The 19967-nt window shown below is 33.4% G+C and overlaps 1 protein-coding gene and 1 long non-coding RNA gene across 2 annotated transcripts in view; one reads left to right on the top strand and one right to left on the bottom strand.

Annotated features, from left to right (window-relative positions):
• The window catches only part of LOC143232750 (uncharacterized), a 48837-nt gene extending 39320 nt beyond the window's left edge, over positions 1 to 9517 (bottom strand). Inside the window, exon 1 of the mRNA XM_076468557.1 lies at positions 8801 to 9517. Coding sequence (XP_076324672.1) covers positions 8801 to 9176 — 376 coding nt within the window. The 5' untranslated portion in view covers positions 9177 to 9517. The remainder of the gene's footprint in view (positions 1 to 8800) is intronic.
• LOC143232751 (uncharacterized) overlaps positions 1 to 19967 on the top strand; it is a 44940-nt gene that overhangs the window by 11041 nt on the left and 13932 nt on the right. The gene's annotated exons all lie outside the window — the stretch shown is intronic.

Below are 19967 nucleotides of genomic sequence, written 5' to 3' on the forward strand. Positions count from 1 at the left end.
TGAAAAATCTAGATTTTTATTGATTTTGTAAAGAAGCGGCATGACCAGTGAATGTTTGTGTTAGCAAAATTTCGTAAATGAAAAAGAAGAAAATAAAAAGAGTTTTAAAGTTTTCGTTTTACTAGGAGATTTGACTGTCGCAGGCCTAGTCGTCCTATCTGACTTATACATTATATATTAATCATTTATATTGGCTTCTTTCATACAATATATTTTTCTAAGGCTTCAATCACTTAGATATAAGAGAAGACTTTAACTTTTCACTTTAAAGATGAAATAGATGGGAGTTGCACGAGCCTAGTCACAAGACTTATCAGTATATATATATATATATATACGTACATGTGTGCATGGATATGTATATAGTTTAACCAATATTCACACATACAGTGAACAAATTGGATAGGTGGAATACGAAAACTATAAAAATCGATATCGTTTAGCTTTGGACTTATTTAATATTATCAAAAACGTACGTATTCTACTTGCATTTAATTTAACTATCGAATCTACACTATTGGTTCTGACGTGTGTTGAGAATTCCGTTCAACATGTTTGTATAAGGCTTGTCACTGTGGTATCAAAATATGCACATGCATTTGTATAACTGCAATTTTTAGTATAAATTGCGGAGCTCGCGTTTAAGTACTGTTGTTAAAACAATTATTTGTGAAAGCAGAAACTCTGCTGTCTTAAAAACTTATCATTTTAACTGTATACTTTTTATACGTATGCAATTTGAAACGATTTGTTCATTATACTTTATACAGAATTCATTTAGTATCCTAACGTACATACGTCTAAAAGCTTTCCTGGCCAAAGTCGAATGGAAATTAAATGACAATATATATAGATGCTGGAAATGACTATATACTTCAGTTCATGCGCAATAATAAACGCGCATATGTAAACTAAGTATTTACGTATACCAGCTGTATATTTCAGTAGTACATTTAAATCAGTATATGGTTGGATTAAAACTTAAGTACTTGGTAGCTTTAAATTAGAGCATCAAAATAATAACAAAACGATATACTAGGCGTTTATTTACGTGATATAAATACACGAAAATAACACATTTGTCTATCACATTATGAAAAACAACTTGGATAAGTATAATCATGATACAGAGAATGAAAGAGAAAAGCAGATAAATCGCAAATAATATATATATAATTAACGGACCACATGTTCCTGTTAATGTATTTCCAAACTTGTTTCAAGTTATTAGTGTTAAAAAAATGACCAAAACATGGATAAAATCAGGCACAGAAAAGGCTTTATCGACGGTATAGGTTAGGATCATTTTAAAAGTTTATTTGGAAATAATCATGTTTATTATAAAATGTTATATATTCATGTTATTGTTGTTTGTCTTACAGCAAAGCCACATTGGGTCGACATATATATAACGTTAATGTGTTGAGAAAACAGATGTAAAAAAGAAAGGCATTCATTCATAAAGCTTAGGTTAGCAAGTTTCCTGAGTAAGGCAACACAAGGAAATCCTCAAACACTAAGTAGTAAAGTCTCCTTAGAGTAGTTATCACAGCTATTTTTATGTATCAAACATTCAAATCTGCTTAGTTCTCATTTCCTATTTAACACTATTATTTATCTGAAGCGTTCGGTAAAACACATCGCATGCAATATTGCTCTTTGTACCAAGAAATTAGTAGTTCTTTATGACATTGGTTAAAGCTGCTCTTGTTGAATATGTGTCATGATTGCATTAGAACGTTTCACAGTGTAAAATAAACACAGTTTTTATGACATTGATTAAAGCTGCTCTTGTTGAATATGTGTAATGATTGCATTAAAACGTTTCACAGTGTAAAATAAACACAGTTTTTATGACATTGATTAAAGCTGCTCTTGTTGAATATGTGTTATGATTACATTAAAACGTTTCACACTGTCAAACAACACTGTGTTTTCTTCTACGTTGCCCTTCAAGCCCCTGTCAACATATTGTTTACGGAGCCACACGTTTTAGTTGTATGTGAATGTGTAACACTCTTAACGAGAGTCTGAAACCTCTTTACATAAATAAAAGCGCTCTCGTCTTTGATAACTTAATTCAGTAATTACGAAAACAGTTAAAACTGTTCACTTTCATGAATATAAGGATGAGATGGTGATTATTCTTCAGCAACACACAAGTCAGTTCTTTATCGATGACACAAGTATAAGATAATGATTCTTTCTTAACAACCCCCCAGTGGCACAGCGATGTGTCTGCAGACTCACACCGCTAAAAAGTGGGTTTCGATACCCGTGGTGAGCAGAGCACAGATAGCCCATTGTGTAGCTTTGTGCTTAATTCTAAACAAACAAACAAACTTTCTTAACAACACATGTGTTTTTCTTATAGCAAAGCCACATCGGGCTACCTGCTATGTCTACCGAGGGGAATCAAACCCCTGATTTAAGCGTTGTAAATCCTAAAACTTACCGCTGTCTCAGCAGGGAACCTTAACAATACGACAATAGGATTATGATTTCTTTCGAATTAACATGAGTTGTTTTATATATATGTAAATAACATAAGTATGGGAAGGTGGTTACTTTAAGATAATTTTTTTCTTTCAATAGCATAAGCTATTGTTATTTTTTTTGTTTCACAATAGTAAAAGTATGGGAAGATGGTTTTTTTATATACCTATGGAAGGATGTTTTTTCTCAATAACATTAGTATGGGTGAGTTATTTTCCAATAACATTAAGTATGGGTGGGTTGTTCTTAAATAACATTAAGTATAGGTGAGTTGTTCTTCAATAACATTAAATATGGGTGGGTTGTTCTAAAGTATGGTAAGAGTATTTTGTTTAGATAACATAAGTATGGTGAGAATATTCTGTATAGATAGCGCAAGTATAGTAAGAATATTCTGTATAGATAGCATAAGTAAGGTAAGCCTTATACTATGTATTGGTATGGTAAGAATATTCTGTATAGATAGCATAAGTAAGGTAAGCTTTATACTATGTATTAGTATGGTAAGAATATTCTGTATAGATAACATAAGTATTGTAGGCCTTTTCTTTTAAAATAACAAATAAGTGTAAGAGCGGTCCACCTTTCAATATATTAAGGGTGGAAGGTTTCTCTTTCATACGATAAGTTTTAAATGCTCTGTCTTGAGTCTTTCATATATAAACTTAGTAAGAAGAAATGATGTTAACATATTTGTGTTGGCTATTTTGTTAACATTTTTAAACTACTTATATAGTGGATAAATGTCCTATATTTACGCCAAAATTTTATTTGTGATAGAGGTGATGGCAAACAAATAATTTTGATAATTTGCGTTCAACACACCTTGTTTTAGGCTTGTTTTGTTGAATTTCGCGTAAAGTTACTCGAAGGCTATCTGTGTTAGCCATTCGTAGGTTAGAAGAAATAGATAAGAGAGAGGGCAGTTAATCAACCACATTCACCGCCCAATTCGTGGACTACTTTTTAACAACGAGTAGTGAGTGGGGTTGATTGTCACAGTGTAACGCCTCCACGGCTAAATCAGCGAACATGTTTGTTAACGAGATTGGAACTCGCAACCCACAGGTTGTGAGTCGACCGCTCTAATCAACAGGATATGCCAAACATATTTTACGAAAACAGTCTTTAGTATCTGGAATATATGAGTATGTTTTAAGTTAATGTTTTGGAAAGTCATATATTTATCGACTTCAGTTTTTATATAATAGTAATATGCAAATTTAACTTTCTCTTTTGCCAGACCAGAATTTAACTGGAAAGAGTTTATACCTTAAATAATGGGCTATTCATTTTGTGCATTTAAACTGTGATTTAGTTATGGTAAAGCCTTTCATATAAGTCAGCTACAATCTGTTCTTCAACAGATTTTATTGAAATGTTTATTACTTGGAGTTTATTCCTTTGAGGTAACGTTAGAGGAGGACAGAAGACTGAGATAATCAGTGGCCAGTGATAATGTGGTATATAGACTTAGCTAAATAAGTGTATGATATATGATTACTTACTGATATACACATGTACATGTTATGAGAAAATAAACACTTAAGTGCGAATTCATATTTATCAGTAATGTCTGTCTCCAAATCTTTACCGATGTTGTTTACTTCTTTGGTGGAAAAAAAATACATATGATTTTTGCGCATTACGTGAAAATTATTAGAGTAAGTATCTGTGTACAAATAGATGTAAACAGATGGTGTATAGAAGTGTTGGAACTAAAATCATCGATTAGAAGATAGACTGAACAACTATATTCACGAGGGTCAACTTTGGCCATCGGTTTGGAAGAGGAAGAAAATATATATAAGCAAAGAAGATTTTTTTTTTTCCAAAAAGGAAGTAAATGTAGGGATGACTAACATCAATCCTTCAAAAACAATGTAATCAAGACAGTAGAGAGGACATTTGCAACGAGGTTACAACTGTAGTATATATTGTATACCCATTATTGACTGGTAATTCCCGTTTCACCCTGTTTAAGCTTTTAAAAGAAACATCGCATTTCTGCAAGAAAGATAACTCCAAGACGTAAAGATAAAATCGTATACATACGAATTTAGAATTGTTTTTAAAATTACTACTAGTTATTAACAATACTTATAAAAGCGGAAACTCCTTTTGAAACTGTCACCTCATTGAAATTGAGTGACACCATTGTTTAAGTTATTGAGTTGTCATGTAATAAAAACGATGCAAAAGAAGGAAGAACAAAAAATTGAAACTTTCTGTTATGATATTTACAGACGCTCCGTTAACTTATGACTCAGTTATGACATAGGCATTGTTGTAAATGGAAACACTGTGTAGTATTGTAAAGTTCTGATGGCCTATTGAGGAGATATTTAAAATACCATTTCGATGAACAATTCGATTCATCCCTACATAAGCAGTGATACCACCTGCTTGATATCTACGAGGATAAGCCTGGGTCATCCGTCACCAGGCGTACAATACATATATACCCAGAGTGATAAATCCATGATTATCAACCAGAAAATTAATTAAGCATAAAACTGATAAACCGAGAACAACCAATCAGTTTTATACTACATGTTTTGACAGAACACTGGTCTGTCCTTTCTATCCTGTTCTGAAGAAGACAAACTAGTTGTTCTGTCGAAACATGTAGTATGTTCTTCTCAGAAATCAATCACTTCATTATACTTATAATTCGCTGTTTGCCAATATATTATTATATTAGCATAAGGAGCTTCCTTACTCAGCTAACAGTGAATCATGAAATTAACAAAACAACCACACATACAATACTGTGTTAAAGTGTTAGGACAAGAGAACAAACAGTTTATCATTCTTTCCATATTATGAGGCTAATTCTTCCAAGCCATTACAGGACGTAAATTTCAATACTATGATAATGCTTCACTGATTCATGTTGAAAATTGAACGAGCTAAGGTGAGAATATCACATGCTCAAATTTAGGGTTTGAAATAACTGTCACGGTATCCCATGCAGTGTCTGAATAACAGAAATAAACCAGCACATGGTACCGGAATATGCTAGAAGAAATCAATTTAGTAGCACTCCACAAACAAACCTTGATAAAAAGTGTTTAACTATATATATATATATATATATTAAGTTTGTTGTTATGCCATGGTTCAAAAAGCGTAGAGAAATGCTAGTAGAACAGAGAGTTCGCATAAAAGCTCTATCTGATGCTGGTTAGACTTCCCAACGAATTGCTGAAGACTTGAAATGCTTCTCAAACACTGTCAAGTGCACCTAGATCGTGAGACCGAAAGAGGTAAATCGAGAAAAATGAAAGGAAGAGACAGAACTCTTTAGCTCAATGATACTGATGTTAAGTATTTTCGTTTATGCAGCCTTCAGGACAGAAAGAAGACTGTCACTGATGTCAAACATGAGATAAACGATCATGTACCAAATAACAGATAGGTGATCAGATCTACAGAATCAAGAACACTCAACGATAATGAAACATTTGGTCATGTAGCAGTTAAAAAAACAACTTTACTTCTATCTCCAAATATTATTAACAAACTAAAATTTGCACAAAAAAAAGTACAAAATTTGGACTTTTTATTGGAAAAGGTTGCTATGGACGGATGAGTCCCCGTTTGAAATATTTGGTCCAGTGCATAGGTAATACGTTAGACAGAAGAAAGGTGAAAGATACTTACATCAATGCATAACACCTACCATGAAGTATGGGAGAAGTAGTGTGATGGTTTGGGAGTGTTTCTATGCTGAGGCGACAAGAGATATTTTTCCAAAATAGATTGAATGATGGACAAGTGCAAGTAGAATCATAAACTGATTCGTCATGGTATATCCAGTGGTTTGCATATTATTGGTAAAGGATTCTACTACTGAAAAGATAATGACTCCAAACACTCATCTAACCTATGCAGAAATTAGTTAATTAAGAAAGAAGCTGTTGGATTCATTCAGTTGATGCAATGGTCTGAACAGAGACTTAGTGTAAACCCAATTGAGCGGATCTGGGATTTGATGAATGAAACTCTTGACAAATCAAATGTTACTTCCAAAGAAACTTTATGGGAATTTATTAGAAAGATCTGGAGTAAATCACAAAGAACACTTTTATTAAGTATGTTGCAACAATGCCTGAAATCCTGTCTACAATTATTAAAGCAAAAGGGGGACATCCAAAATATTATCTGTTTTCTGAACTCAAACACTTTCATTTAGTTTCTGTGTTATGAACGATTTACGTTCCATTGTTCTTTCAAAGTAGCCTAAAATCTAACTTTTGACTTTGTCCTAACAGTTTTACACAGTACTGGTCAGAAGATTCACAAAATAAATACAATCATAAGATAAAATCATGATACGTAGAAGCACATATAATGACAAGAATAAACGTGGAATAATAAGACAGGGAAAGTGCTGAACGTATAATAATTATAACGATGATCCTAGAGCAGCCAGTCAGATGATCCATCAAGATAAACTTAGAATCTTCAAGATGATGATTTTTCGCTTAGTGTATAAAATACAAAAAAATTCAAATGTATTTAAACATGATTTTATAAGGAGCTGATAATGCATTTGTCTAGTGTACTAAACCTCTCCTTCTCTCGTTTATTTCTACAGATACTTCATGATATTACATTATAAACATAAAATAAGTATGTTTTTAGCTTAATTATTCTAATTTCCCGCGGCCCCTATTGTGAGGGTCATGGTGCCTAGTACTGTGGGTTTCTATGCCAATTTGTTTTTACTCCTCTTGCGCACGTGTTAACATTTGCTACCTCGAAAGTAAGGGAGACTATGTATGTTACAGCAAATTTCAGCCGGCGGCCAAGACGTACGTGCTACGCTACATACGACCATTGGCGACCTGTTCGTTCATGACAACGACCGCCTTGGTTTACAGAACTACCCGTCCGCAAAGATTTGTTTACTGCCCTTTCCCCTATTTCGTCAACTTAAAAGGAATTAACTCTCACACTACCATTTTCGAAGACCGCTTGTCTCAATTAACTTACTGGTTTTCGTCAGAGCGTGCTGTCGGTCTGTTGGGTCTTCTCTGGTCTAACTATTTGGTGGCTCCGCCTTTGGGTTCGCTTCGTTGAAACCACCCAATTTACGTGTAAAACGTCGGGTTTTAATTTGGAATAAAACACCACCATAGAATACCGCCGCATAAACATGAGTGAAGGTGTAGGTAAGGATGTTTCAAGTTAAAATTGAGTACAGTGAGGCTTGAGACGAGAAAAAATCGTGTTTTAAACTACTTAAGTTTGCTTTCGGTAAATTTATATCATGTGCCGAGTCATCGCCGTCAGTTACTCATGAAACAATTATATTAGAAATTCTCTGAATATAACTATACACTAACATTACGAAAAACAGCAGTTCCTGTTGTTTTTTTGTATGGCCCACAGTTGTACGACGTCCAATGATAAAACATATCAGGGAATTCTGGGAAAAACTGTAGAAATGCATTCTTTACTCCGTGTAATTTTTGTTTTATCATGCAGATTTAAAGTGTCACATTACGAAAGAAACTTCGTTAATGTTTTTGACTATTGATGAAAGTTCTTTCGGACGTTTCAAATATTTTGGCTAACCACGCATGAAGCGAATCCTCGCTAGAGTATAACTTTCGTTAAACGACAAAAACATAATACAGAAACGAAGGTGGCATTAAACCTCAGAAACATAATCATGATTTCTTTAGGTTTAATCATTCACGTATGATGCACAAAAAGAGTAATTTACAGAAGCATAGAAAGACTTATCACAAAACGTTACCACTAATTTAGTTAGCGACTCCGTAAAAACTGAAAAATATTTTAACAAATTGAAACTGGTATAGTAGTTTATTGTTAACATACTGTATTCTGACACGTGACGAGACTGGTATCTTAGGTTTTCGTTAATATTCTTGTATTCTGACACGTGCTGAAATTGGTATCTTAGTTTATCTTTAAAATACTGTATTTTGATACGTGCTGCAACTGGTAATTTAGGTTTTTCGTTAATATTCTGTATTCTGGCACGTGCTGTAAATAATTGATTAACTGCATAGTTATCTTACAGGTACGTGAACTAATGCACGGCAAGTTGCTGTTCCACCGCTTTTACAAGCGTGATAAATTACGGCTACATGTGCCGCGCTAATCGCGGATAGCGTGAAAGAACCTTGTCTTTCGTAACCCTGGACATGCGAGATTTTACAGTGTTGAAATTAATGCAATCAAAGGTTGTTCCTGGAATCGCTTCAATACATGTACGTAATTTGATATATTATATCTGTGTACAATACAGCAGGTTAAATATTCTTACCTTTTTTATTCGGACTTTCTTTCGAACTTATTGCAGATCCGTCGGTAAGCCTAACTTGAGCAGGTACTGGGCTACCCCTTGAATGGGCCGGAGTCATAGTCAACGCAGGAATTGCGGAAAGGCTGGTAGAGTGAGCAGAAGCTGAGCCTATCAAGCCGTCAATAGTGTAGGGTATTCCCGCCGCTGCACCTGAAAAACCACCGTGAGAGACAGGGTGAGCATGTCGGTAGCCATATGGGTGTGCCAGAGCTACGGCAGCATAGCTGGCTAAAGGAGCCGCAAAGTGAGCATAAGGGGAAGGAAACGGTCGAGCAAATCTAGCAAACAAATGGTTATTACTCTGTCCGAAAGCAGGATCTAATAGTCTAGTATCCATTCTTCACGAAAACTCTGTACTTTAGTCCTTTTGGTAAGATCTACTTTTAAAATATAAACACAGAAAATTAATTTAAAAAAAAAACTTTAGTTTCGAGGATGGCCGTTAGTCGGTCCCAATAACTTTTCATCGTTCAACTAATCTACAGCGGTGAAGGTTGTGTTTCATCGGTGGTTACTGATATACGAACTGCTGTGTATCATTCTTCCTTCTGCCAATTCTATCCCTAAGAAACTGTTTCTTCAGACTATAGCCCCTAACACGCGCTGTTATCGCCCATTAAGTTGCGCCGATAATCAGCCGTTGGCATAGCAACATGTCAGCTCCATAACTCTCCGAAAGCCGCTCGTGCTTGCACTTCGCTAGTGTGCGCAGCGGGTTGCTGCTAATCCATCTGTGTCAAACCACGCCTATTTGTAAAGGCGTGGACAAAACTATCCAATCACAGAAACAGTTAATAGGTAGGCGGCTGAAAAACAGTTTGATGGATTAAATGGGTGTGTTTAACAAAACGAATAAGACAAATAAACATAAATTATCAATAGATAGTTTATAACAATTTAAAAAAAGTATCTTCATAATTCGGTTAACAACTTTGTTGTTGCGTTTCTCACTCTGTGTAAAATATGATAAACACTATATCTTGCGTAAAGATAACACCTGCTCCTGAGAAAACACCCCTTCCGTGAAAGCAAATAGTAGTATGTGTTGCTATCTGTTACATCTTCAAGTTTTTAATTCATACAATTCCAATAAACTACACTATAACTCATTAGCTTCACAGCGCGAACGACCACAAAGAAAATAGTCTTAGATATCTAAGACTTCTAAAGATTTAGGGAGAAGTCAATAATTCCAAAGTCGCCGAAGGAAGATAGGCAAAAATATATAAAGAAAAATGCTACTTTCTCAGTTAAAATGAAATATTTCCACAACAAATATTTTTTATTTAACATAAAACATGGTATATTTACACAGCACTTTATGTTGTTTTTACACCCTTAAAATGTGTTTTATAGATATAAGAGTGCGATATAAGAGGATCGATCCCCTCGCGCTCGTGCACTGTTAGGTTAGGCTTAAGAATTCTCACTACACTTGGTAATTAATCACTTGACAACATTTCTCACTGTGGTAGTGAAAAAATTTACACTAAAAACAAATTAATTATTTTTTTTTTAGTGGTATTTGTTTTTATTTATAGACAGATGATATTCCTTTGTCTGGCGTCAATTAAATAATACCACTGTAAACCTTTTTTTTTTTGTCAAATTCAGTAATTATCAACTGGAGTGAACTTATTTTGTGTTTCCTTGACTTGTTTAAATGCAAAGCTACACGAAGGGCTCTTTACACTGTGCTCACCACAAGCATCGAACGCCGAAATGTATCATTATAAGCCTCTAAACTTACCGCTAGGCCACCGGAGGGCGTTGGTGACACAGGTGCTCGGAAACATCGGATATTTTAATACTTAGTATGCATTATGGAAGTAAGTTCTCATTTTTAATTTTGAGTTGGTCGAAATAAGATTTTTTAAATTTACAATACACAAATCTTTTTTTTTGACGTTATTAATTTTATTTTTAAAGTGTGGCACGTATTATAAGGTACACTTTTCATGTCAATTATTCATAATGTGTCCTTGTTATGAATCGTTTGTTTTTTGAATTTCGCACAAAGCTACTCGAGGGCTATCTGTGCTAGCCGTCCCTAATTTAGCAGTGTAAGACTAGAGGGAAGGCAGCTAGTCATCACCACCCACCGCCAACTCTTGGGCTACTCTTTTACCAACGAATAGTGGGATTGACCATCACATTATAACGCCCCCGCGGCTGGGAGGGCGAGTCTGTTTGGCACGACTCGGGCGCGAACCCGCGACCCTCGGATTACGAAGCACACGCCTTAACGCGCTTGGCCATGCCGGGCCCGATGTGATGAATCACAATAAGCTTTTGGTTTTTTGTACTTCCAGATTTGGACCACTGTGAAACTGATTCGTTGTGCTATAATAAACTCAATGCCTTTTTATGTGCTTGAAATATGCTATGTAATCCGTAGTTTTGACGCATTAATATAACTAAAGTAATAGGCATACACATACGCATGCACTTTAATGTTAATAAATTTATAAATCCATATATTCAAATCATAGAAACTGTTTCTTTTTGTGCTCTTCGCATCAAACAGTGTTACAACAAATCGAGTATGAACGTAATGTTAGAGTTATGAGAACCATTCCAGATTATATGACACCAAATCAACATCTCCTTCAGAATAAGGACGCTAGTTTTTGTAACATATTCAAAAGAAGAATTATGCCTGGTCTATAATTATAAGTCTGTACTTGATTAAAATTGATTAAAAATAGCTTCCTGCCACAGAACAGCAAATAACTTTCTGATATAGAACAGAAAACATTTACCTAATATACAAGAGTAAACCTCTTCCTCATATAGAATATTTAACATCTTTCTAACACAGAACAGCAAACAGCTTATTGATATAGAAGAGTAAACAGGTTCGTGATTGAGAACACTAAATATCTTTCTCACACAGCACAGTAAATATCTTTCTGACACAGAAAAACAAACATCTTCCTCATATAGAGTAGTAAATACCTTTCTAACACAGAACAGTAAATATCTTTCTGACACAGAGAAGTAAGCATCTTCCTGAAACATAACAACAAAGATGTTCCTGATATAGAACAGAAAACATCTTTCTGACATAGAACAGTAAACATATTCCTGACACAGAACAGCAAACATCTACCTGATATAGAACAGAAAACATTTACATAATATACAAGAGTAAACATCTTCATATAGAATATTTAACATCTTCCTAACACAGAACAGCAAACAGCTTATTCATATAGAACAGTAAACAGGTTCGTGATTGAGAACACTAAATATCTTTCTCACACAGCACAGTAAATATCTTTCTGACACAGAAAAACAAACATCTTCCTCGTATAGAGTAGTAAATACCTTTCTAACACAGAACAGTAAGTATCTTTCTGACACAGAGAAGTAAGCATCTTCCTGAAACATAACAACAAAGATGTTCCTGATATAGAACAGAAAACATCTTTCTGACATAGAACAGTAAACATATTCCTGACACAGAACAGCAAACATCTACCTGATATAGAACAGAAAACATTTACATAATATACAAGAGTAAACATTTTCATATAGAATATTTAACATCTTCCTAACACAGAACAGCAAGCAGCTTATTCATATAGAACAGTAAACGGGCTCGTGATTGAGAACACTAAATATCTTTCACACACAGCGCAGTAAATATGTTCCTGACACAGAAAAGCAAACATCTTCCTGAAACATAACAACAAAGATTTTTCTGATATAGAACAGAAAACATCTTTTTGATATAGAACAGTAAAAACCATCCCGATATAGATGAGTAAAAATGTTTCTCATAAAGAACATTAAATATCTTCCTGATATAGAACATTAAATATCTTCCTGGCACAGAATAATAAGCATCTTTCTGACACAGAACAGTAAATATCTTCCTGATATAGAAAAGTAAACATCTTCATGACATAGAATAATAAATAACTTCCTCATATAGAACAGTAAACATCTTCCTGATACAGAACAGCAAACATCTTCCTGATACAGAACAGCAAACATCTTCCTGGTATAGAATTATAAACATATTCCTGATACAGAATATTAAACATCTTTCTGATATAAAACAGCAAAAATCTTCCTGCTATAGAAAAGTAAACATCTCCCTGACACATAACACCAAACATCTTCCTGATATAGAACATAACACATCTTTTTAACACAGAACAGTAACATCCTCTGGTATAGAAGAGAAAACATCTTCCTCACATAGAATAGTAAATATCTTCTTGATACAGAAGAGTAATCACCTTCCTGATATACAACAGTAAACTTCATTCTCACACAAAACAGAAACAAATGTCCTGATATAGAACAATGAACATTTCTCTCTCACAGTACAGAAAACATCTTCCTGATATAGCACAGTAATTATCTTCCTGATATGAAAGAGTAAACATCTTCATGATATGGAATAGCAAACATCTTCCTGATATAGAACAGTAAGTATCTTTCTGATATTGAACAGTCAACATCTTCCTGTATAGAACAGTAAATAACTTCATGATATAGAAAAGTAAATATTTCTCCGACTCTCAACAGTAAACAAACTTTCTGATATACAACAGTAAAACTTTTACTCACACAGAACAGTAAATACCTTCCTGAAATAGAAGAGTAAATATCTTCCTGATACAGAACAACAAACAGCTTCCTAATACAGAACAGGAAACATCTTTGTAATATAGAATAGTAAATATCTTTCTCGTATAGAATATGTAAGATCTTCTTGTAACAGAAGAGTAAACATCTTTCTCATACAAAACACTAAATATCTTCCTCATATAGAACAGTAACTACCTTTCTGGCGCGGAATAGTAAATATCCTTCTGACACAGAACAGTTAATATCTTCCTGATATACAACAGTAAACATCTTCATGACTCTGAACAGTAAACAACATCCTGATATAGAACAGCAAATATCTTCCTGACAGAGAACAGCATACATCATTCTGACAAAGAACAGTAAATATCTTCCTCAGATAGAGCAGTAAATATCTTCCTGACACAGAATAGTAAACAATTTCTGACACAAAACAGTAAACGCTCACCTAATATCGAACGGTTAACACCTTCGGAAACACAAGAGTAAAAATATTTCTGACATAAAACAGTAAACATCTTACTGGAACAGAACACTAAACATATTCCTGACATGCCAGAGTAACTATCTTATTGATATAGAACAGTAAACATCTATATGTTATAAAAGAGTAAACATCTTTCTATATAGAACATTAAATATCTTTTTCATATAGCATAGTAAATATATTAAAGAAACAAAATAGTAAACAGCTTTCTAACACACAACAGGAAAGACCTTTCTGATATACAACAATAAACATTTTCCTGACATGGATCAGTAAATAGTCTTGAGACAGAACAGTAAATATCTTCCTGATATAGATTATTAGATATCTTTACGTTACAGTACAGCAAACAGCTTCGTAATATAAAACATGAAACTACTTCGCAATATAAAACATGAAACTACTTCGCAATATACAGCAGCAAATATCATCCTCATATAGAATACGTAACATCTTCCTGAAACAAAACAGTAAACATCTTCCCGACACTAACCAGTAAACAATTTACTAATATAAAACAGTAGATATATTTTCCGAAAACAGAACACCAAATATATTGCTGTCACAGAACAGTAAGCATCTTGCTGACACACAACAGAAAACACCTTTCTGATATAGAACAGGAAATATCTTCCTGACAGAGAACAACAAACATCTTCCTGACAGAGAACAACAAACATCTTCCTGACAAAGAACAGCAAACATCATTCTGACAAAGAACAGTAAAATTCTTCCTCATATAGAGCAGAAACTATCTTATTGACACAGAACAGTAAAGATCTTCCTGATATAGAACAGTAAATATGTCTTTGAAACAAAACAAACAACATGTTCCTGATATACAACAGTAAATATCTTCGTGATTTAGAACATCTTTCTCATATAGAACAGTAAATATCTTACTCATACAGAACAGCAAACGTCTTCCTGATATAGAGCAGTAAATATGTTTCTGACAGAGAAAAACAAACAGCTCCCTCATATAGAACAGTAAACATCTTCTTGATATAGAACTGACAACAGACACATACCAAGAACCCTTTTCCTGACATAGAACAAGAAATGTCTTTGTAATATTGAACAGCAAATATTTTCCTTATATAGAATATGTAACTTCTTCCTGAAACAGAATAGAAAACATCTTTCTCGCAAAGAACAGAAAACATTTTCTTGATATAGAACAGTAAATAACGTTTTGGGACAGAATAGTAAACATCTTTCTGAGACAGAACAATTAATATCTTCCTGATATAGAACAGCAGATATCTTACTGACACAGAAAAGCGAAAAATTTTCTCACAAAGAACAATAAAAATGTCCTTGATATAAAACAGTAAATATCTTCTTGACGCAGAGTAGTAAACATTTTTCTGACAGAGAACAGTTAACACCTTCCTGATATAGAACGGTAAACATATTCTTGACACGGAACAGCAAACAGCTTCCTGATATAAAACAGTTAACATCTTCCGGAAACACAAGAGTAAAAATACTCCTGATATAGAATAATAAACATCTTGATATAGAACAATAAACATCTTGATATAGAACAATAAACACCTTGATATAGAAAAATAAACATCTTCTTGATATAGAACAATAAACATATTCCTGATAAAGAATAGTAAACATCTTTCTAATATAAAACAGCAAATATCTTCCTGACACAAAAAAAAACACCTTCCTGATATAGAAAAGTAAACACTCACTGACACAAAAAATAACATCTTCCTGATATAGAACACTACACATCTTCTTGGCACAGAACAGTAACATCCTCCTGGTATAGAACAGTAAACATCTTCCTGACACAGAACAGTAAACATCTTCCTGACACAGAACAGTAAACATCTTCCTGACACAGAACAGTAAACATCCTCCTGACACAGAACAGTAAACATCCTCCTGGTATAGAACAGTAAACATCTTCCTGACACAGAACAGTAAACATCTTCCTGACACAGAACAGTAAACATCTTCCTGACACAGAACAGTAAACATCTTTCGCTCACAAAAAGAAACAAATTTCCTGATATAGAACAATAAATATTTTCTTCACACAGGACAAAGAACAGTAAACATCTTCCTGATGTAGAACAGTAAACATCTTTCTGATATAAAACAGGAAAAAACATCATCCTGATATAAAACAGTAAAAATCTTCATGATATAGAACAGGAAGCATGTTTTTCACCAAGAACTGAAAACACCTTTCTGACCCAGAGCAGTAAACATTACCTGGCTTTGAACAGCAAAATATCTTTCTGACACATAACATAAAATATCTTCCTGATACAGAACAGTAAATATCTTCTTGATATAGAACAAATATCTTCCTGATAGGGAATAGTAAACATCTTCATGTTACAGAACAGTAAACATCTTCCTGACCCAGAAGAGTAAATATCTTTCTCACACAGACAAGTAAACATTTTTCTAAAAAGAGAACAGGAAATATCTTTTTTGATATAAAACAATAAACATCTTCCTGATAAGAAACAGGAAGTATCTTCTTGATAAAGAACAGTAAACATGTTTCTGATACATAAAAGCAAACATCTTTCCGATATGACACAGTAAATATCTTCCTGATACTGAACAGTAAAACTCTTACCGATACAGAACAGTAAATATCTTCCTGCTCTACAACAACAAACATCTTTCTGATATAGAACAGTTAACATTTTCATGACAAGGAACGGTATAGAACAGCAAAGATCTTCTTGATAGAGAACAGTAAATAGCTTCCTCACGCAGAAGAATGGACAACTTTCTCAAACACAACAGAAAATATCTTCCTGATATACAGCAGTAAACATTTTCCTTATTTATAACAGTAAATATCGTTCTGATACAGATCAGTAAACATATTTCTGATACACAACACTAACTATCTTTCTTACACAAAACAGTTATCATCTTTGTCATATAGAACAGGAAACATCATCCTGATGTAGAACAGTAAACATTTTATTGACATACGAAAGTAAATATCTTCCTGATATAGAATAGTAAACATCATCCTAATATAGAAAAGTAAATATCTTCCTAATATGGAATACTAAATACATTCCTGACACACAACAGTAAACATCTCTGGAATATAGTACAGCAAACGCCTTGCTGACAGAGAACAGCCAGCATCTTCCTGACAATAAACAGTAAATATCACTCCTGATATAGAATAGATATCATCTTTTTGATATAAAACAATAAACATCTCTCTCACTTGGAACAGTACAAATCTTTCTGATATAGAACAGGAAATATCTTCCTGACACAGAAGAATAAACAACTGTGTGAAATAACAGAAAAGATCTTTCTCATATACAACAATAAACATCTTCCTGATTTAGAATAGTAAACATCTTATTGACATAGATCACAAAATATAGTTTTGACCCAGAACAGTAAATATATTCCCGTGACAGAACAGCGAACATCTTCCTGATATATAACGGTAAAGATATTCCTCGTATAGAACAGTAAACATATTCCGCATATAGAACAGAAAACATCTTCCTAATACAAAACAGAAAAAATATTCCTGATATACAAGAGTAAATATTTTTCTGACACACAACAGTAAACATCTTTCAAATATAGTTCAGAAAACATTCTGCTAACACAGAACAGTAAACACATTTCTGATATAAAACAGATAAGATCTTCCTGATTTAGAACAGTAAACATATTTCTGACACGGGAGAGAAAACACCTTTCTCCCACAGAATAGTAAACATCTTTCTGAAACAGATAAGTAAAAATCTTCCTAAGACTGAACAGTAAACATCTTCCTAACATAGAACACTAAATATTTTACTGACACAGAACAGCAAACGTCTTCCTAATGTAGAACAGTAAACATCTTCCTGATATAGAAAGGTAAAGATATCTCTGACACAGAATAGTGAATATTTTCCTGGTATAAAACAGATCTTACCTTACTGATATCGAACGATGAACATCTTCCTGTCACAGAGGAGGAATAACTTTCTTACAGAAATCAGTAAACATCTTTCTTTAACAGAACAATAAATATCTTCTTGATATATAAAGGCAAACATCTTCCTTATATAGAAGAGTAAACATCTTCTTTATATAGAACGCTAAATATATTCCAGAAATAGAATAATAAACATCTTTCTCACGCAGAATAGTAAATATCTTACTGAAAAAGAAGAGTATACATTTTTGTGAAAAAGAACGGCGAACATCTTTCTCATATAGAACAATAAACATATTGCTCACACAGAATAGAAGACTTCTTCCTAATATATAACAGCAAACATCTTCCTGATATAGAAGTGTAAATATTTTTTTGACATACAATAGTAAAAATCTTTCGAATATAGAACAGGAAACATATTGCTGACCTAGAACACCAAACATCTTCCAGATATAGAACAGTAAACATCTTTCCTGCTATAATACAGCAAACATCTTCCTGACAGAGATAGTAAACATCGTTCTGATATAGAACAGTAAACACCTTCCTTTTATAGAACAGCAATCATCTTCCTGATACAAAACAGTAAACATCTTTCGGACACACAACAATAGATATCTTTCTGATATTGCACTTTCAGAACCTATCATACTGACATAGAACAGTAAAAATCTTTCCGATATAGCACATTAACTATCTTCCTGGTATAGAACAGTAAACATCTTCCCGACACAGAACTGAAAATATTTTTCTGATATAGTACAGCAAACACCTTACTAATAGAGTGCAGTAAAAATCTTCCTGGTATAGAACATCAGTTATCTTCCTGACATAGATCAACAATTATCCTCCCAATATAGAACAGCAAATATCTTTCTGACACAGAACAGTAAATATCTTCCTCACATTGAACAGCAAATACCTTCTTCACAAAGAACATCAAAAATCTTTCTGATACAGAACAGTAAACATCTTCCTGATGTAGAAAGCAAACATCTTCATGGTATTCAAGAGTAACCTTCTTCATGATATTCAAGAGTAACCTTCTTCCCGAAACAAAACAATAAATATCTTCCTGATATAGCACAATAAATATCATCCTGATACAGAACAGTAAATATCTATCCTTTATAGCACAAGAACTATCTTCCTGATAAAGAAGAGTAAACATCTTTCCGACACACAACATTAAACAACTTCCTGATATAGTTCAGCAAACAAGTTACTGATATAGAACACTAAACATCATCCAGATATTGAACAATAAATATCTTCCTAACACAGAACAGTAAACATCTTCCTGATATAGAAGAGCAAACACCTTTCTGATATAGAAAAATAAATATCTTGAAATATAGAATAGTAAACATTTTCTTTATATAAAACACTAAAAAACTTTCTGATAAAGAACAGTAAACACTTTCCTCATATACAAGAGTAAACATTTTCCTGTTAGAGAACAGCATATATCTTCTTAACAAAGAACGGTAAACATTTTTCTTACACAGAACAATAAATATTTTTTTTATTTAGAAGTGTAAACATCTTCCTCATATAGAACAGTAAAGGTCTTCCTGACACAGAACAGTAAATATGTTTCAGACACAGAACAGTAAATATGTTTCAGACACAGAACAGTAAAGATCTTCCTGATAGAGAACAGTAAATATCTTTCCAGTATGTTATAGCAAATATCTTCCAGATATAGAACAGTAAACATGTTTCTCATATAGAACAGCAAACATATTTCTGTTAAAGAACAGTATTTCTCTTTCTGACACAGAACAGTAAATATCTTTCTGACACAGAACAGTAAATATCTTTGTGACACATAACGGTAAAAATATTCCTGATGTAGAATAGTAAACACGTTACTGATATAGAACAGCAAATATCTTTCTTACACATAAAAGTAAACATCTTTCTGCCAAAGAACAGTAAAAATCTTTCACATATAGAACAGAAAATACCTTTCCGATAAAGAGCAGTAAACCTCTTTTTGTTATAGCACAGTAATTATCTTCTTTATATAGAATAGTAAACATCTTCCCGACACAGAGCTGTAAACATCTTTTTGATGTATTTCA

Source organism: Tachypleus tridentatus, chromosome 11 (assembly GCF_004210375.1).
Source record: "Tachypleus tridentatus isolate NWPU-2018 chromosome 11, ASM421037v1, whole genome shotgun sequence".
Taxonomy (NCBI): Eukaryota; Metazoa; Arthropoda; class Merostomata; order Xiphosura; family Limulidae; genus Tachypleus; species Tachypleus tridentatus.